This window comes from Rattus norvegicus, chromosome 3 (assembly GCF_021556685.1).
Source record: "Rattus norvegicus strain SHRSP/BbbUtx chromosome 3, alternate assembly SHRSP_T2T, whole genome shotgun sequence".
NCBI lineage: Eukaryota > Metazoa > Chordata > Mammalia > Rodentia > Muridae > Rattus > Rattus norvegicus.
Genome location: NC_141536.1, coordinates 21,426,100 through 21,446,535, shown reverse-complemented (window position 1 = coordinate 21,446,535; position 20,436 = coordinate 21,426,100). Strand labels below are relative to the sequence as shown.

At 49.7% G+C, this 20,436-nt stretch overlaps 1 protein-coding gene across 10 annotated transcripts in view; it reads right to left on the bottom strand.

Annotated features, from left to right (window-relative positions):
- Window positions 1-5,887: 5,887 nt before the first annotated feature.
- Window positions 5,888-20,436, bottom strand: part of Lhx2 (LIM homeobox 2) — a 30,375-nt gene continuing 15,826 nt past the window's right edge. For 9 of the 10 annotated variants that reach the window (XM_087651507.1, XM_087651510.1, XM_087651504.1 and 6 more), the window contains 2 exons: window positions 15,415-15,620; window positions 5,888-6,799 (listed from right to left, as the gene is read on the bottom strand). In XM_087651507.1, coding sequence (XP_087507633.1) covers window positions 6,512-6,799; window positions 15,415-15,620 — 494 coding nt within the window. In that variant the 3' untranslated portion in view covers window positions 5,888-6,511. The remainder of the gene's footprint in view (window positions 6,800-15,414; window positions 15,621-20,436) is intronic. The other variant, NM_001106571.1, reaches the window with a different exon arrangement.

Here is a 20,436-nt window from a genome sequence, read left to right as displayed (position 1 = left end):
GGGACTGACTGTCAAGGAGCCACGAATGCCAGCTTATGACCACCTCGCTCAGGACGGGTAGGAGACACAGAAGAGATGGTATGCCAGGTGCCTTCCATGCCCGCTACATCTGCCTGGGCGTCTCTGGGGTGGGGGTGGGGGGCTCAAGGATTAGGGTGGAATAGACCTATACTTGATGTCTTAAAGGTGTTGAAACTTGAAGTTCCTATTCCCTCCTTCCTGTCCTTCACAATGCCTTCTCCCACTGGGTGGAGGGTCCTACGACCCCCATCTACCCAGGTATCATCCTACTCCTCCTGTCTCCCATCTCCTCTCACAGCTAGATAATTTCCTCTTAGCTCTGCCAGGCTGGCTAGTTTTACATCAACTTGACACAAAGTATAATAATCAGAGAGGAGGAAGCCTCATTTGAAAAAATGCCTCCATAGGATACACTGTAGGTGGGCCTATAGGGTGTTTTTTAAATTAATGACTGATATAGGAGGGCCCAGCTCAGGGTGGGTGAGGCCATCTCTGGGTTGGTGCTCCTGGGTTCTATAAGAGAGCAAGTCATGGGGAGCAAGCCAGTAAGCAGCATCCCTCCACGGCCTCTGCATCAGCTCCTGCTTCCAGGTTCCAGCCCTGTTTGAGTTTCTGTCCTGACTTCCTTCAGTGACAGATGATGATGTATAAACCAGATAAACCCTGTCCTCCCCAACTTGCTTTTTTTTTGTTTGTTTGTTTGTTTGTTTGCCATGGTGTTTCATTGCAGCAGTAGTAATCCTAACTAGAACATCTACCTGACTCTGACTCCCCCCACCCCCGACACACACACACTCCTGCCCTGACTCAGTATTCACACCATCTTGAAATAATGACCCAAGCATGCTGCCATGTTTCCTGCCCCACCTCCCACCATCCTAGCCTTCCAAGTGAAAGCCCCAGTCACTCGTGCTTTGAACTCTCTGGACCTTGGGGCCTTTGCACATGCTCCCTTCTCCCACTTGCAGAGTCACTTCCCACTCTCTTATTTAATACGTGAGTGGGTTTTTCCCCCAAGATGGTATCTCTTGTCTGGTCTGTGTGCTCCCATGGCTACCCATGGTCATCAGCATAGACATTCTTCAATAGACGCTTTGGGGGCCCTTTGACCCAAGTTTGCTTTGCAGATGCAAAAAGACTCCTTCCTCAGGGTCTGTGAGATACCCTGGGCTAGGCTTCTCCACAGGAAGTGATGAAGAGTCCCTTAGAATGTTTATTTGCTGTTATCTTGTTTCCAGAGCTGGCTTTGAGGTCGCTATGGAAGGTGACTTTTAGCTCCAGATCCTCTTGGCTCTTCCTCATGACTTCTGTGCTTACAGGCATCCACTCGCATCTGTGGATTGAACCCAGGGCTTGGTACATGCTAGGCCAGCACTCTACCAACTAAGCTGCATTCCTACTCTGGCCATTTGGGAAAGCTGCAAGAGTGTCCTTCAAGAGCAGTCTCGTCGGAACTCTTCCTGTGCAGCTATGCCCATGCTGGGGCCCCTGCACCCTCCTCTGGTCCCCAGCCACCTTAAACACTGTGGTCTGCTGCCTGATCTTGCAACTCAAAAAGTCCTCCACTCCTCCTGAGAAAGCCGCCTCTTACAGCTCTCCACTGTCTTAAAAACCCATCTCCCGCTCCTCCGGTACATCCTCCACTTCGGCAAGATGTTGGAAGGGGTTTGAACTGCCCACGTGCCCCAGCCATGTTAGCTGGTATGGTGGGGGATGGACTCATCTGAGCTGTGAATATCCCATGGAGCCTATGGAAAGGCTGCTTCTCTCAGTCAGGTCAGAGACTGGGTGTTGCTTCTTTTGTCTCCCAGAGAGCCTAGGAGCCCAAAGGAGACACTGTAAATCAGATCATCTCTGTCTGGGTTCCCAGTCACTGAGCCAAGGGGAGAACGAAGGCTTATAGAGACATGGAAGAAAAGCTCTGTAGGCCTGCTTGCCCCTAGAGTTCTGGTGGCCTGGTAGCACAGGGAAGCCCTTGATGGGCCCCCAGCCAATAAGGGAGCCTGAGGATGCTCATTTATACAGCAGACCACATCAGGGACTCCAGCAAAAATCTAGGAGGGGGAAGGACCTATTGGCAGATTCAGCATTTTAGCCCAGAAGAATAGGCTTTGAAGCTGGACCACTCCCCAAGGTACTGCCCAAGCTTCTTCCTGTGTTCTCCCTGCTTCACTTGAGCTCCATCCCAACAGTCACTAAAGCTTCCCAACATGCCTCAGGGTGGCACCGTCCACAAGTGAGCAACCCACTGCTCAAGGTCTTCGTCATCCATCTGCTGTCCACTCTGAGCTTTCATCGGTTGGATTCCCATCTCCCCTGTGGCCTCTCTAGGACTTAGACAACCATTGACAGAGAGGGTTCATATCCCCTCACAGAGAACTTCTTCAGAAATAGTGCAACTACAGTTGAAGGTACAAAGGCCAGAATAGCTAAGTGCCTTATTCATGGTACTCAAGGCTAAGAAGATTACAGAAGAGCTTGCCCATCTGCCCAGGACCTCCCAACCCTGTGGACAGGGAGTGGTAGAGTGGGATAGGCTTGTTATGGAGACTGGCTATGCTGAGCCTCTGTGTATATTTCAGGACAAGGTGTCCCCCATATTCTCCAAATGTGTGACTGGCAACCAGAGTGCCAACTGCTTTTCCTAGCTCTTCCTTGCCCTGACCTAGGTTCCACCTCCTTATTCTCAGGGTATCTCTTTGACAGCACTAAGGGACTCTCCTGTTTCGTTCCTCAGAGTGGTCTCCTGCAGCCTCTGAGCCTGTTCGGGAATCTCCTTCCATTCGCAAGTCTGTCCTCCTTCGTCCCGATCTTTTTGTCTCTCTGTCTTTTTCTGTCACTCCAACTCTATCTCTTCGGTGTAGTGTCATTTCCCTGCCTACTGCCCACGTGTGCATCTCTTTCCCTCCTGCTCCGCATCTCTGTCTCTGTCTCTGTCTCTCTGTTATTGTCTTTCTGTCCTAGTATTCTTGCTGGTCACCACACACACACACACACACACACACACACACACACACACACACACACTTCGATTCTGGATCTTGAGAGAGGAACTCCTCCCACACCTCACTCCAGAGTCCCCCATCTCTGGGCCAGTAGCAGACCTGTCTTCTAAACCTGCTCCTGAAGCAGGGCGGGGGACCCCGGGCACCATTCCCAGGCCCTCTCCATTTGGGTGGCAGTGCTGACAGATGAGATAGTAATCAGGCTTGGCTCTGCCCAGGCCTGAGCAAGGGGCACAACAGGGCTATGCGGGGGTGTCTGGGTACTGCTCACATTCACGTGTGTGCACGTCTGAGGCTGGGTGCAGGTACCCCCATGTGGGGTGGTCTGATGTCTGGCTGAGTGTACACAGGAGCGTCTGGACCTGTTTATGTCTGTCTATGTGCATAGGATCTGAGTCTTCATGAGGTGCTGTCTGGGTAGAAACATCTTAGCTGGTGGGTCTGTCCCTCTAGGGTCCCCCGACAATGTGCTTGGGTATGTGTTCCTGGGAGTGATGGGGGTCCTTGTGTATCTGTGGCCATCCGTTAGCCAGGCCCTCTGTTGGCATCCTCATGTGGTCCCAGTAGAGAATGCACAGGTAGAAAAGGTGATGCCCCTTGCTGCTCTCCCTCTTGCTTGCATAGATAACCATGAATGCAGTGTCTGCTTTAAGTCTGAAGCTTGGGGTCTGGGACCCTAAGCAAGTGAACTAATCTTGCTGAATCTCCTTTTTTGGCTGAAACCAAATGAAATTAATCTCAAGGGGCTGGAGAGATGGCTCAGTACTTAAAGAGTACTGGCTGTTCTTCTAGGGGACTGGGCTTCAATTCTCAGCACCCACAGTGCAGCTCACAGCAATCTATAACTGCGGTCCCAGGGGATCCGAAACCTCTTCTGACCTTTGTGGACATCAAGCATGCACTTGTTACACAGACATATATGCAGACAAACTACCCATGCACAAACTACAGATAGATATTTTTAATAATTAAAAAAAATCTCCAAGTGTGAGATGTATGAATGGGTGCTACCAGGGTACTTCCCTACCAGGTCAGGGAAGGGACCGGCAGAGGCTCGGGGTGTAATAACGCCCCATGTTTTGACGTAGGTGGCAGCAGTATGGGTGTGTTCACACGGAAATCATTAATCAACCTCTTTTGTTCAGGTGTGTACATGTTACATCTCTAGAAGCTTCCCCAAACTTTACCAGGTTCTTATTTGCTGGATCTCAAGTGATGGTAACGATAGTGGCATGTGTGTGTTTGGTTTTTTTAAAAATATGTCCAAATAGTTCAGGTCAGACTTCTAGTGCTCAGCCTGGGCCTGCCTCATTGCCTCCTCCTTCCACTCCTTCCTATGATGGCTGAAGGAGGAAAGAGAGAGACCCCCCAGATCTGCTCATTCTGCCCCAGCCACAACGTTCCTCTGGGTCTTCCCGTCAGTGGGGTACTGAGGGCATGGCAGGACTAACTGCTGGCATCCAGAGAGTCAGCAAGAGGAATGAGCCCTAGAAGCACCCATCTGGCCCACCCACAGGTATTTCGAAGTCGGAGGCAAGCAGTGCCTGAAAACACAGCACGATCCCCACTCTCCTTCTCTTCTGTCAGCTACGTTCAGTAAAGACACTGAGAACTCAGCGCAAGCCACACACACCACACCTTGAACATCCTTCCTTTGTCCTCCCCCTACTGCCCTCCGAGAGTCATACCTGTATCTTACAGCAGAAGAAACCAAGACAGAAAGGGGTGGGAGAGCTTCCCTGGCTCAGTGGTCCAGAGTCAGGTCTGCTGGATCTGGCTCCAAAGCTCCATCCCTCCGGGTGCCTCTTCTCTGGGTTTTTGGTAGAGAAACTAAACTCACTTGCTTTTTTTTTTCTCCTGAAGAAATTTTGTAAAGATTATTAGCATCTTTATTAGATTTAGTTGGTGGTTTCCTGCACATCTGTGTCTGAACCATGTATTTGCCTGGTGCTGGTCCGATGTCACAAGAGGGCATCAGGTCCTCTGGGACTGGACTTATGGATGGTTGTGATCTGCCATGTGGGTGCTGGGAACCAAATCCAGGTCCTTCGCAAGAGCAACGTGTACTCCAAACCATTGATCCATCTCTCAATCCCCTTCACTATTTTTAAGATGTGTGTGTGTGTGTGTAAATGTTCACATGAGTGCAGGCTCCCAGGAAGGGCAGAAGCATTGGATTTCTCAGAACTGGAGTTACAGGTGTTTGTAAGCTGCGTGATGTGGATGCTGGGAATTGAACTCGGGTCTTCCGAAAGAACAGCAAGTGCTTTTAACTATGGAGTCATCATCTCTCCAACTCTTGGAGAAATTTAAAAAAATCATGTGTGTGTGTGTGTGTGTGTGTGTGTGTGTGTGTGTGTGTGTGTGTGGAGAGAGAGAGAGAGAGAGAGAGAGAGAGAGAGAGAGAGAGAGAGAGAGAGAGATTAGGAAAACTGGGGCTAAGGTTGCTCTTGAATGACAGCATAGCCTTCTTCCAGGGAAAAGCTGCACATTTTCAAGAGGCCTCTCAGCCCTTCCAGGGGCAGAAGAGAGAGGTGTGAGGGCCTCTGACCTCCATATATCACACATACACACCAGAATGAACAGATGCATGCATGGATGAACAAAAGGCAGTTAACACACACACACACACACACACACACACACACACACACACACACATTCAGCACATCATGCACTTGCCTCTCTCTGCTGTCAATTCTTTAAGTGCAAGACCTGGATGCCTTTGGATTGTCATCAACCATCCCTAACCCTGACACACAGAAATGACCTTAAGGAGGTAGGTAGGTGAATACCCTGGAATTGGTCTCTGAGCTTCAGAAAACACACATCCTCATTCATTAGCTAGTACCAGCACCGAGTCTTTTCGATAAGTGATTTTATTACTGGTTAGGTTTTACAAATTCTGATATCCGAACAGACTTCCACCTTAAAATTCTAAAACAAGAAAGCGACTGTTGGAGGGGATTTGATTTTTTTCCTTGTTTTTTTTTTTTTTTCTTTTTCTTCTTTAGGACTATTCAAAGTAACAAACTTTTTTTGTTTTTTTGTTTTTTTTTCCTTTTTTACATTTTGCTCTGGTCATAAATATACAGAGAGAAAAAGAGGGAGAGAAAAAAAAACGAACAATTCATCCAAAGTATGAAGATAAAACAGTATTCCTAAGGCACGTGGCAGTCTTTGAAAATACGGAAGCTCTCAGCCAACTTAAATTATTTGTTGTTTTCCTCGCTCAGTCCACAAAACTGTACAGGGACACAAATGTTGTGTTGCAGATATATCTCCCAAGTAATTCCTCAGCACACACCGCTGCGTTAGCCCGACGCACAATTCTTTTTTCCCCCTCTGTTTCCAGGCGAGATCCTAAAACGTGGTTAGTTAGTTGCTCAAACCGCTATTTTTAAAATACACTTGGAATTCAACTAAAGATAATTTCTTTTTTAAAGAAATCATGGGGGCTCAGGGGAGAAGGGGGTGGCGAGTCATTAGAAAAGGTTGGTAAGAGTCGTTTGTGAAGGGCTGTGGGGCTCATGGCCCTCCAGGTTGCCAGGCACAGAAGTTAAGACTGACGTCACAGTCGGCAGGGTGGGGCTAGTCAAGTCTGTGAGGGTTGTAGGAGTGCTGGAGGGGCTGAGCGAGGCGTTGGACAGCTCCGAGGCGGGCCCTGACGGTGTCCCTGTCTGCAGCGTGGCATCCGAAGTCTTGTCCACACCAGTGTTTTCCTGCCGTAAAAGGTTGCGCCTGAACTTGGCCCGGGCATTCTGAAACCAGACCTGTGTGGAACGACAGGGGAGGACTGGTTATGGGAAGGCGGGGATGCACAGTTCAGGGACGCTCAACTCAGCTCAACCTGGCCTAGCAGGAGGTCTAGAAAGCCCGTGTCATGTTTTCTTTTTACAAAAATAAAATAAAATTTTATTTTCTCTGGTGGCTACAACCGGGTCGCCTTCCTGCCAGGGCACTTCAATGCTGAGCTCCTAGCTGTGGTACTGAGACTGCGACCTTGAAATGCCACAAGTCAAATGTGGCCAATGTAGAAAGGACAGCACGTAAGAGACTTGAAGATTCAGCAAGAAAGAAGGGGAAAATATGAATGACAGATCATAGAGAAAATATTTTGGACGTGTTGGTTTAAATGATAAATATTAAAATTCATTTTACCGGTTTCCTTGTCCTTTTTTCAAGTGTAACCTCTAAAACTGTTGAAATATGTGACTCTTGTCACATCTGTCATTGAAAACAAAAACCAAAGTTGGACCATAGACAATTGAAAGCTTGGGGTGGGTGGACAGTATGCCCCACAAGTTCTTATGAATACAGTTTTTTTTAAATGTTTGATGGTCAGTGTCCATAAATACTAGATGTCACGAAGAACATGAGACTGAATCAGTTATGAATAAGAAGGCAGTGGTTAGGACCCCACATTTTGCTCTCAGCTGGAGAAACACTGAAGTGCAGAGAATAACAGAGAGACAGTCTGAAGGATTACTTTCACTTTTTCTGGGGTACATCATACTCAGCTACACACACACACACACACACACACACACACACACACACGCACACCCCTGATTATATCAGTAAAGATGTGCACAAAACTCACCCACATTCCCCATCCCTCTCTCCACAGCAGAGACTTTGTGGTATGAAGGAGCCCGTGCAGTGCTAACAGAAATCCAGGCCACTGTTGGGGATTGGGTAGTTATCCCTCCCAAAGGAAAAAAGTCCAAAAGGCAGGGCCCCTCCACTTCCTTCTGCGTAAGAGAGCCCCTGGCCAGACGCTTCCCCATAAAACAACGTGCCTTGGGGATTCTGAAGACTCCAGGCTGTCCAGCTGCGTGTTTCCAGATGTGTCTACATCTGCCTATCTTCCCAGTGTCTCCGGCAGGGGTGGGATAGGCCAGCTCTTGACTTCACCCTCCCCTCAGGACCACCCCAGCTGCAAGAAGCCTGTGGCCTCAAGCCCCTCTTCAGATGTCCTGACACAATTTTGGCTCAATTAGCAGCTCAGTCTGGCAGGAAGGAAAGAGATGTTCCCCATGAAGTAGGGAACAAAGCTTACTCCCTAGAACACGGATCCCCTCAAGGAGAAAGCACATTTCTCCAGCTCTCTGCCTAGAGGAAGCTTATCAATCCTTTGCTGGGCTAGCAGATGAGTGTGAAGCTTCAAAGACCACCCTCAGTACTGCCCATCTAGGATACTCAGGTCCTTCCTGGCTGGTCTGGAGTCTGCAGTGGGAGACTGTGTTCATCTGGCCTATGGGGGCGCTGGGGAATGGATGGAGGATATGACTTCCTCCGTCTCATGAAGGTCACCAAAGCCTTCCTGCTGCTCCCCAGCCCCTGTCCTGGCCAGCACATGTGGGCGGGAGCTGGAGTGGAGGAGCCCTTTGGGTCCCAGGAGTGGGTTCACTGTTTATCCTCAGGGGCCCCAGGACCTGAGGAAGACTGGAAGCCCTAAGCCACTGCCTGTTAGCTATTTCCCAGGCATTGCCCCAACAGCTCATGTGTAAACAATGACACCATCTTCACAGCTTCGGTTCTCAGCTTTACAGGATCCCAGGCACTGGGAAATCTGCTCAGTGGAAATCTAAAGTCAACTCTAAACCTGGCCCTCTGTGTGAGGCTTTACCAAATTCATAAGCATTTCAAAAAGGTCCTCTCCCTAAAGAATATTGGGGGCAGGGACCCTGTCCAACCCTAGGGATGTGACAGAGAAGGTAAAAATTAAATGTTGGTAATATACACAGTGCTTCAGCTAGGGCATCACACTCTAGAAATGGTGACATGCTATCATGTGACTTGAGTCGTGCCAGGTACCTTGCCACCCTGTTCCATCCCTGGTTAACAGCCATGGTGAGCCAGGTACACGGTTTCTATTATTAGCTCCATTTTTATCGATTTAAAAGTTACGTACCCATGATCGTGCAGAGGCTAAGCACTGTTTGGCATAGAGATGCCCATGCTCTCCCTTCTTATGGGCCCGAGGAGGTCAGCAAGTAAACAGGTGAATGAATGGATGAGCAAGTGATGGAAGCAGAAAGAGCACTGGACATTGTCTTCCAGGCCTGCCTGTGCCGCTGGCCAGCCAAGTGAACTTTGACTGGTTAGTCCCTTTCCTCTGAGCCTGTTTCCTACTTGTACAAAAAGAAGACTGGAGCACACGTCCTTGTGGCTTCTTGGGGCTCACATGGGCTGGGATCCCAGGGCAGCTGTGAGTAGCATATGAATGATCTGCTCTACCTACCCATCCTCCTAAAGCCAGAGCCCTGGCTGGTCAGCTGCCTCAAGCTCCACTCTACACACAGAGATCTGGGGTTACACTTTCAGGACAGTGCGGACAAGCTCAGGTATAAACCATCAGTACACAACTAGTACTGGGCCTTGTAGAGTCAGTGCCTCAGCCTGGCACAGAATGGATCCTGCTAAGTCCCGGGACAGTGAAGATACACCATCACAGTGTGGCCCTTGTTTAGGCTCCAACAGTCTGAAGGGCTGTTTTTCAGTCTGGCTAACCTCTTTCCCTGATTGCTCTCATTGAGACGGCTGGGAGAGACAGGCGTGATGGCAACCCCAGCACTTGGAAGACAAAAGCAAGGAGATGGCAAGATCATGAGTTCCAGGCCAGCCCGAATGACAAACTGGGGCCCACTGGAACCTCCACCAAGTCTCCCAGAACACTAAAGCGGCCATCCAAAAGGTGACCGCCCCCTCAGACCCAAAGATGCTGACTGTGACATTTCTTAGTGCATCAATGGATATGTCCAGTGTCAACCAGATAGGCTGTGGAAGCATGACCCAGCAGCTCGACCAAATCCTGGGGGAAATGTCTTGCAACAAAAGAGAAGGGGCAAAAAATTGCAGCACCCAGGGAAAGAGGATTGTCCTGAGTTTGAGGCCAGTCTGGGGGCTGGAGTGAGGGCCAAGCCAGCCTGAGGTACAGAGAGAGAAACAACACTCCTCCCCAAAATCTAGGGATCTAGCTCAGTCTAACAGAGCACTAGCATGTATTAAATCCTGAGCTTGAGCCCCAGCACAGCATAAACCCGATGGGGTATCATTTGTCTATATAGGTAGAGGAAGGAGTATTCACAGTCATCACAGGTTACCTGTCATGCTCAAGGTTATCCTAAGCTACCTATCATGCTCAAGGTCAATCCGAACTATATCATGTCTCAAAAAACCAAAAAGTCTGCTTTAGAAACAAATGCTGACAAGTCAATTACAGCCTCTGGGGTTACAATTCACGAAGAAGGTATTAATGGTGGCCGTTACCACTCCACGTACTGGCCGAGCAAAGCTATAAGAGTTTGGTCCAAGTTAGCTCATGGTTCCTGTAATAATCCTGTGACGTAGGCCTGCATATTAGTGCCAGATCCAGAGATAGGAGGAACTAACACGTGGATCCTTTAAGTCCCTTTCTTGCCCCTGACCATTTAGCCTCAAAATTATGAATCACTGGGCCTGTGTTTTCACAGCAACATTTCTCCCTATTTGTCTTACGGGTCTGAATGACGGTTCTATTATTTTGTGATCTTAAAAAAAAAAAGAAAAAGAAAAGAAAAGGTTTATTCAGAGTTTGGAGAGATGTGTCAGTGGTTAGGAGCCCTGACTGCCCCGGTTCCAGAGGATCTGGCATCCTCACCGATACATGTAAAAATAAATAAATCTTTTTTAAAAAGTTTCTTCAAAGAACTAAAAATAGTGGGCACTGAGTAGAACTCAAGAGCTCTTAGTTTCAGCCCCAGGTCTGTCGCTGAATTGCTACGACATGTTGGGGAGTTTTTCCACCTCTCGGGGCTGATGCTCCCTCTCCTGCACAGCTCACTGGAAGAGCACCTGCTCAGTATGTTCAAGGTCCTGGCTAGGATACCCGTGACCATGAGGAAGGAAACAAAAGATTGCAGGCCCATCATCTGCAAAACTCCCTCCCAGTGTATTCATGTCTGGCCTGAAGTTGTCTAAAGCCAGGCAGGACATTAACCATCTTGTGTGGGAACCAGAGACTCGGGGAATGAAGTCATTCACATGCCCTTCAGGGAAGTCTTTGCTCCTGCATCCATTCAGATCCCCATGGCATGTTCTTACTGCACCCCTCTGAATTCTCCCCTGGGCTAGTGACAACTAACTAGTGACAGGGAAAATGTTTTTGAGCCATCGGCACTTAGAATGTTCTTTTAAATTCACACCAAGCATCTCTCCAGAGACTTCACCCACCCAGGATTAATCAGCAGACCACTCCTCAGGAAGCCCAGGGCATCTGCATACCCTGAACCAGAGGCATGGATGTGGTTAGGAAGTCCACACACACTGGCAAGGCATGTCATAACAAACCTCTGTCGAGGAAGCCACTGTGACTCCTCCTGGTCACCTTCCCCAACACTGGACCATGAGTGTTGTGGCTGCCATGTGCTGGTGGTGACAAATGGAATTTTTGACGTGATGAAAGCTTTGCCATGCATTCCCAGAACCTCTGCATTCTGCAGCTGGGTCCAAGTCACAATCCCGTGCCTTGAAAGATTCCCCAGACTCAAGACCAATCTGGGCTTAACTCCTAGCTTCATTACTAACTGTAAACCAAAGCTCACTGAACCTCCGTTTCCCCAACTATAAAACAAGGAGAGAAAAAAAAACTAAAAACATTGAAATCCCTACAAAAGACACAATGCTTTGTGACATTAACATACATGCATGGAGCCCAATCACATCCCTTCATGGTCTCCTTGTGATATCCAGTAAGGTAAGCGCTAGTGTTATCATTATTGTTGTTACCATTACTTGAGACAGGGACTCACATAGTCAAGGCTGGTTTTGAACTCACTTGAATTGATCCTCCCGTCTCTACTGAACACTGGAGTAATAGACATGCTTACCATGTGCAGCTTACATATACCCGGGGCTTCCTGTGTGCTATGTTCTCAATCTACCAACTGTGCTACAGCTGAGGCCACCGAGGCTTGGAGCAGTTAACACCAAGGATCATTCAAAGTGGGAGTGGGAGTGGGAGTGGGAGTGGGAGTGGGAGAGCTGCACTAGGACCTCATTGCAGCGGCTGCCAGGTTCCAATAGGGATGCCGCACCTCTGGTCTACGATGTTGGTGGGGCTCACACTGTATACATGAGATACACCATAGGACCACCATTCTCCCTCCTACACATCATGCATTGCCCACCTCTGGGAGCACAACTCAGTTTCAATCCCCTTTGTCCTGAAAACCTTCTGAAGGATTGAGGTGCGAACCATGACCATGGGGGAAAATGCGTTAGGGAACACGAAAGGATCTAACACCACTAAGCTGGTGAACTGATTCCGGAATCATTTTATCTGATTTTATTTTGTAACATAGTTTTGATTGTTTGTGGTGCTAGTGATCTACCCAGGGCTGTGTATATGCTAATTAAGCACTATCGTTCTCCCCACCACCACCAGGTTCTTACTATGCATCCTACCTAGTCTGGCTTTAAACTTGAGGTCTTTCTGCCTCAGCTTCCCAGCCGCTGGGAGGACAGGTATGGGCGAGCCAGCCCTTTTGAGAAATGCTTAGTAGATACCTACTGCGTGCAAGCAGGCATCGGAGTCATCAGCTTCCTCCACATGTAAGTTAGTTTCCTTCAAATTTCACGGGTAGAGTATTAGGGTCAGAGAGGAGCACCAAACCTCAGGGCAGGTAACGGGGGGGGGGGGGGTATTTGAACCAGTCCATCACCTTCCAAAGCCATATCAACAGTTGTCTTACTCCGAATCACTTCCAGCCTAGGTCCCCAAGATGTCCCATTGAAAGTCAGGGTGATGAGGAGCAAGCCCTGCTCTGACCTTTCCTGGTTCTGTAACCACAGGCTTAAAAACCTTCTCAGCTGCCAGGCGGTAGCGGTATATGCCTTTGGTCCCAGTGCCTGGGAGGCAGAGGCAGGGGGATCTCTGAGAGTTTGAGACCAGCATGGTCTACACAGCAAATTTCAAGACAACCAGGGCTACCCATAGAGACCCTGTCCTGGAAAACAAAAACAAATCTAAATCTTCTCAACTGTAAAGTAGGCAGGAAAAGAGTAAGGTCCGAGGTAGCTACATGGCCAGAAAGACGCTTTGCAGTCATGACCAGTCAGGCTCTTAGAGAAGAAAAATGATTCATGTAGGAGATGGAGAGAGGTGTGGAAGGAAAAGAAACCCTACCCCAAGCTACAGGCCCCAAGCAATGCTTATACTCTTGAGAACTCAGCCTGGGTTGGCTCAGAGAGGGTACTCTGCCCATTGGTCGGGCAGTGGCCAGCAAAGTGTGGCTTGGGGCAGGCAGAAATCATTTGGGGCTTCATGTACTCATCTGCACTGTAGGGAGGGGAGTCTAACCCTTGACATAGAGTGCCTGGTCCATTCCACCATCATCCCAAACTAATTACCCCAAGGAGAAACTGATTGCTTGTAGTCATCTCTAACCAACAGATGAGTTTCTTCCAAGCCAGGACCAATTCATCTGTCCAAGTGCCCTGGAGCATAGCTCCAAGGGATAAAAGAACAAGAGAGAGCTAAATTGGAAATCCTATGTGTTCCTAAGCCAGGGAACCCTATCTCCTGCCTCCAAAGAAGCAGGGGTAGACTCTTCTGTATCATGACTATTAAGACTGAACTGTGAGTGTAATCTAGACAGCTGGGAGAGAGATGTGCCCTCATTGGTGACCTTTTTACAAATGAGAAAGCTATGACTCAGAGAAGGTAACTGATTTGTCCAAGACATACGGCTGGTGAAATAAACCTCGGGGTCATTTGTGAGTCCCGGGTTTTTTTTCTGAACTCCAGATCTCCCCCCACTTCCCAGCATCCCACAAGGCATCTAGAAAGAGAGAGAAGCTACTAACCAGAGAAAAGTATTAAGTCCTCAGTCCAGGCTATCCCGGAACTAAATGAGAGAGCTTTGAGATGGGGGAGGGGAAAAAAAAAAGAGGTGCACAGCAGGAGGTCTCCAAGGAGGGATGGGGACCTAGCCTCAAGAAAGGAAGAGTCTAAGAGAACTGGCCAGAGTAATGTGAACACTGACTCCAGCAGTGTGGCCCTCAGAGTCCAGGCCAGAACCCAAGGCTACCTAGCGCAGACCAAAGGGCAGACTCAGAGAAGCAGCAGCATGCCCCTGGACCTCCCTTACCTCCCTTGATTCATCACCAGCGACTGAAGGGATGCCCAGAGACTTCCCAGGTGCCCACCCAGGTGCCTCAACCACTGGGGTCTGTACCCTCACTCCCACCAAAGTCAGTCACATCCCACCACCACCGATACCCCATTAAGTTTTGTTTTGCTTTCTGACAGTCACTGAAACTTTCTTAAGAGAGGCTTCTGATTTGTCACTTGCTCAGCTTTCAATATCCAGGACCTGTCCTTGCTGTGACACAAGTCAGGTTGCATAGTCTCTCAAATTTTCTTTTGTTTTTCGGTTTTGGTTAAACTTCTATTGGGGGTGGGGGGTGGCTCTGACTTGTATGATGGGGAAACTGAGGTCTCACAACCAGGACTGTTCATCCCAGTTAATCACATAACAAACTAACTTAATGCTATTTTTTAACTAGCATCCACCAAGCATAAAGCATGAGGTAATTCTGTTGTCACCTGTGTCAACACAGCAGCACCTCCCATCGGTGGCATGGCTGGGTGACTCTTGGTGCATTTCACATATTGTAAACTAAGCTCAGGGGGCATAAGAGGTTTGTTAAGTGCTATGAATGAGTATCAGAAAAGCAGAAAGTTTGAAATTTGTTGTTCCAACATGGTGCCACACATTGGGGTTGCAGACTAGAGTTTTCAACATCTTTGGGAGCGTGGGATTCCCATGAAAGTTCCAGATCCTGTCTAGAACACCACAGCATCTCCAACTCTTGTTCCCTATAAAGTCTGGGAGGCAGACAACATAAAACGAACGAACGAACGAACGAACGAATAACAACCCAGGAGATAAGTTAGAGCTATCAGAAGAAAATCCAAGAAAAGGAAGAATGATGTGGGGGCAAATGGACAGAGAGGCACTAAACTTAAGGCACTAAAAGTCCCTTGGGTGGGGACAAAGCAGGAGGGTTCTGGATTCATCTGAAATACTAGAGCCTCTTAAAACATGAGCATGTTGGAGAGTCATTTGAGTAATAGATGATAACTAAAAATGGTTTACCACCAGGAGGGAAAAAAAAATCAAGTATGAAGACAGAGGACCACACAAAGAGGAAAAAATGAGGACGGAAACTGGGAATATGTGATGGCAGGCAAAAAGGCTGACATCCTAAGACAAACTACAAAGGGAGAGAAAGAAGGCAGAGGCAGACAGGCAGAAAGTTCTTCCAAAAGTCCTGGTCCGTGTGAGATTCTGCCTCAGGCCTTGGCAGCTGCAGATGCCCCCACCCTGGCCCAGCTGACCTGGAGGACTCTCTTGGTGAGGCCGGTCTTTTGCGCGAGCTGCTTCAAGTCCTTGGCATCGGGATTGTGGTTAATGGCAAAGTAAGACTTCATTGTCCGAAGCTGGTGGTGCTTGAAGGAGGTGCGCATGCGCTTTGTCTTTTGGCTGCTAGGGTAGGGCTGGTCGCGATCCAGGTGTTCCGCGTCGTTCTCGTTACAGCTCAGCGCTGGGAAAGGGACGCAGAAGCAGCAGGTGAATTTCCTGACTCTGCCTGGTCGCCAAGTCCACACCGCCCACTGACAAACACATCTAGTCCGGGAACCCGGTTGTGTGCACAAACAATGCTGAAATGGGAATAATATCCCCATTTTAGATAAGGAGAAAACGAAGCTCTCTGAAAATGGGACCTGCCTAGGAAATAGTGGAGTCAACCTTTGGAAAACAAAACGAAACCCCCAGAAGCCATCATGTCGTTTGAAGAGCAGCAGTGGAGACTTTTTGGTTCCGGGTATTTTGTGTGTGGTTGGGGAAAGGGGTTCTGAAGATTGAACTCAGGTCTACAAACTTAGCGGCAAGTCCCTTGACCCACTGAGCTAGCTTGCCAGCCCCTAAAAGGCTTTCTTTGCAAGCATAGAGCTGCTGGACAGTTAAAGCAACTCTTTTTTTTTTTCTTTTTTTTACAGATGTTGAGACACAAAGGGAAGGCAGCAAGCCAGGCCCTGACAGTGGTGTGAGCCTGCCATCCGTGGTCCTGCACTCTTTTGTTTCCCAAGTTACTTGCCAAGGAAAACCCTGCAGTCTCCATCTCCCCTTAGCAGTGAATGGCACCAGCATCCAGAAGTTACTGACAGCCTCGATTTCATCCCACTTTCATCAACACTCCCTCCCCGAAGGACCCCGTGGGCTCCAGGGCCCCCAGCGCCAGGTCTACAGCTGGGAACTATATGATGTAGCTTTGTCTTCCGCAGCACTGCCCTGTGAGCCGCTCCCTGGGTTTGTTCAGGGAAGCTGTTAGAAGCTTCTCCATCCTTCGGAGAGAGCTGTAGGTAGACTGGGAGGGAAAGAAGTTGGAGAAAGATGGCAACTTAGGCTCTGGCTTTATATGCGTCTCTGTCCCACCGCTACTCTTCCTATTTTAGAGGCAGGAAAAAACTAAAACCAAGGAAAGGAAGCCACTCTCACACACTGGTAAAGGCTGACCCCCCTCTCCTTTTCCTGCTGCACCGCCTCCAGGGAAGTCGAGAAAGCCTGACTCTTTAGGGAGCCCATCCCCATCCCGAGGGGTTTTACTAGGGTCTGTGGGGGATTCTTGGTTGGGAAGGGGTTAGAAAATTTGGGTGTCAATAACTGCTCAGCTGATGAGGGCATTGAGGATCCCTCAGAAAGCCCTCGTTTCATCCCAAGTCACCACACTTTACAGAACTGGAAAGGTATCTTTCAACATAGTCCATGCCTAGAATAGGGGTGCCAAAATTAGCAAATAAATGCAATCGGTGCCCAGTTAGATTTGAATTTCTGATAAACAACAGATAATTCTTTTTTAACCGTCAACCATCATAGGTCTCAAAGATTGCAGGGACCCAAAGGAAACTAAAATTTTATCTAACATTTATATGCTTCTTAGGACACTTGTAAAATTTTGCCCAAAATTCAGAATTAAGTGGTTATCCCGACAACACTACTTAGAAAGCCCTCTCGGGGGACCCCTTTACCCTTACCCAAATGCCACTGCCTTGATGGATCCTACTTCAAAGCGTGAGCTGTAAATTAGGAACGACCTTACATCAGGGCTTGTATCCACGTGTACCCAAGCATACAGATAACCCCTCCTTCAACCAGCGTTCCCATCCAGAACATCCAGCGTGAAGAATTTAAAGGGGATCAGAACATGACTCCTGTTAGCCAGCAGCACTAAACCACAAGGGAATGGACCCTCCTCTTCCTCCCAGCCCCCAGTTCTGCCGGGTTGGGGCAGGCCTCCCCCAGGGGGAATCTCTGGGCTCATCCCTCTGCCCAGCCCCCACCTGGGCCTCACTGCTGTTAATGAGCTCCGTGGGGACCCTGGCGCCCTGTTGGCCCAAGGGAGGTGCCCTGAGAGCGGCCTACTATGGGGGAAGGTGGGACGGAGGGGGGTGGTGGTGGTGGAAGAGCTGACAGAGGTATAAAGCTAGAGAATGGGGGCTGGGGAGGGGGAAGATGGACAGAGCCAAGGGAAAAGAGTAGGGAACTAGAAGCTGTGGCAACTGGGAGAACGGGAAAGCCGGGAGAGGGGAAGTGGAGGGGTGGGGGAGAAAGAGAGCGCTGAATGCAGAGTCTCCGAAATAAGGGGGATATGTGGTGTGGAGTCCGCGTGACAGAACTAATCCCCGGGCTCAAGAAGACAAGGACCCTATGGAGAAGACTTTTCCAAACGGCTATTGGCTAAGAAGTCGAGCCAGGAGAGAGGAGTCTGGGAGCCCTAGGTGGACGGCCAAGGCCCCCGGTCAGCATGAAGGCCGGAGTTGGAGCTAGAGCTGGCGCTGGACCTGGAGGAGCCAGGACGGCGGAAGAGGCACCGATATCCAGACCCCCCTCACTCGCGCCCCTAAAGCCCGGGGCCGTGTGGGGATTCCCCAAGATCAGGTCTGGGGAGGAGCGAGGGACTGAGAGAAGGGGGGGAGGACCAGGGCTTTCTCCCCCCCCCCTTTTTCCTCTCAATTAGGCCGATTCAATGGAGCTAAAGAGCTCGTAAAATCATGAATAATTTACTCGTGATCTGTTATTAACCCATCGGGTTTCGAGCTCTTGTCGCTGGGACTGAACCTGTAATCAAATCTGACTTCGCCTCATTTTACTAAAGACGAGACTGTAGGTTCAATTGTCTAAATAATGGATTGGAATCAAATCAGTAATTACGCCGCCAGGCACACACACACACACACACACACACACACACACACACACACACACACACAAAGCTGGGGCTCAGGGAGGCCGAGCTGGTCAACCGATCTGCCCCAGACTCCCGTGGCTGTGGCGCTCAAACAGCGCCGCAAAGTGCACGTCCAGGGCCCCTAGCGGGCTCCGACCACCGATCGTGAGCCCCAACCCGACCTGAAGCCCCGCTCCAGTTTTGGGGAGATTTGTGGCCTGCCTCTGGGGCGAGGGCAGCACGCCAAGACCAGAGAGGGTCCGTGGGAGGCGGGCGGCCACAGCTCCCGCCCCGGAAGAACTTTCCGACCCTACGACCTGAGGCCTGGGTCACCCTTCCAGGAACCCCAGGCCCAGGGAACCCCCTCCTCCGCTATGCCCCTTCCCTCGGTAGGACAGCCCCCTAACCTCGGGCGCCGGTTTGCAAAGTGTCCCTGTGTCTGGCCCCTAGGTACCGGGCGCTTACACAAGCAAACTGGTGTCCTCGCAATCCGAAGAACGCGTTATCCTTCCAAGAGCACTTGCCCGCACACACAGCCCACAGCCTCACTCTCACTATCTGGGTCCCACGTTCCAACCCCAGCAACTCCAAGGCCCACATTGTAGCCATTTCTCTTCCGCCGGCGCCCGCCGGGAGACCAAGAAGGAGGCGAAAGAAAAGATCTAGGGAAGTCGGTCTAGGCCCGGCAAGTAACTTTGTCCCGGGAGCCCCGAATAACTGAGCCGCTCAGCCACTGCCTGTGGGCCTGAGCGCTGTTCCTCCCAGGACTAAGAGTCCAGGCCGGGTAAGGCCGAGACCCACGCGCGCAATAGTAGCAGACAAATCGAGAAACACAGAAGTGGAAAGAAAAGAACAGAAAGGACGGGATTGAAAGAGTGTGGGGGCCAAAGAGAAAAATGAGGTAGCAGAGGGGGCCTTTCTGTAACTCAGCTACCAGCCACATCTTTCTGCCGCCTCCTGAGAAGGACGAGACTGATCAACAAAATGCAAAAATAAATCTTGAAACCTCTCACTCTCCTTTTGCACAGTAACAAACCAGGCGCCAAACTGGTGCGTCCAAGAAAACATCAGACAACTCCCCAAACACCAGATACCCCGGAGCATACCTCCCCCCTTTCTTAGGGAAGCTGACCCACCTGATAAATAGAGGCCACGTGGTTTGGGGAGAAACGGGCCTGAACCGGATCTACTCTATTTTAAGGCTAGTGAGTGATGAGGATGTGAGCTCTAAAGAACGTTATTTTAGTAGTACTTTCGACAAATTTTAAATCGCCGAACCAACCACTACTTTAACACTTTATCCAATCAGGGGTTGCATTTTCCCCCTCCCTAATAGGTCCCAGGATCCTCTATCCAGCAATTTCGTTGGACCGAAAAAAAAAAAAAAAAAAAAGACCTACTCCACTAGCCCACATTTCCCTCCTTAAAGAGTTCAGACTATTTAAAATCCTAATGACCCTAATTTCTCCCCCCACCCCGCAGCCTTGGTTTGTTTTGGTTTTGCAACCCCCCCCCCCATATCTTGTGATTTAGACTAGGGGAAAAGGAGAAAGAAAAAAAAATAAGCATCGGGTTTGTTGTTACAAACTTAAGAGGGGGAAATGACTGCAAATAAAACTAGTTCGAACGCCAGGCGAGTCCTAAACCTTTCCTGGCCCTGCAGACTTCGGGCAGATGTTGGGCCTCAGAACCTCCGCAACTGTTCAGAGACAGGATGGTGCGGGAGTACGCTTGGAAAGCCCCGGATGACAAAGAAATGCGAATTGAGCCCCTCACAGCCCACTGTGAGGACCTGCCAGTTCCAGTCTCTTTGGTGAGGGCTGCTTGCTAGGAGGGGAAAGAAAGAGACCTGGAAGATCCGGCTGGACAGAAGGACCCATAGCCCTTGCAGCTCCAAGCCTGCCGCCCTGGGGACATTCCATATAACCGGGCTGCAAGCCAAACCCAATGGTGCTCTCGGCCACTGCCAGCCTTTTCTCTTGGGACCTTCACTGCCTAGAGCTGTTGGTCTTCCTACCCTCGGCCACACCGCCACTCGGAGCCTGTTTGGGGTCGGCGCCGCCTTTCTTTCTCCCCGCCACCCCGCACTTTCTGCACAGCAAAGCGGGTGAGGCAAACCAAAGGCGTCTCC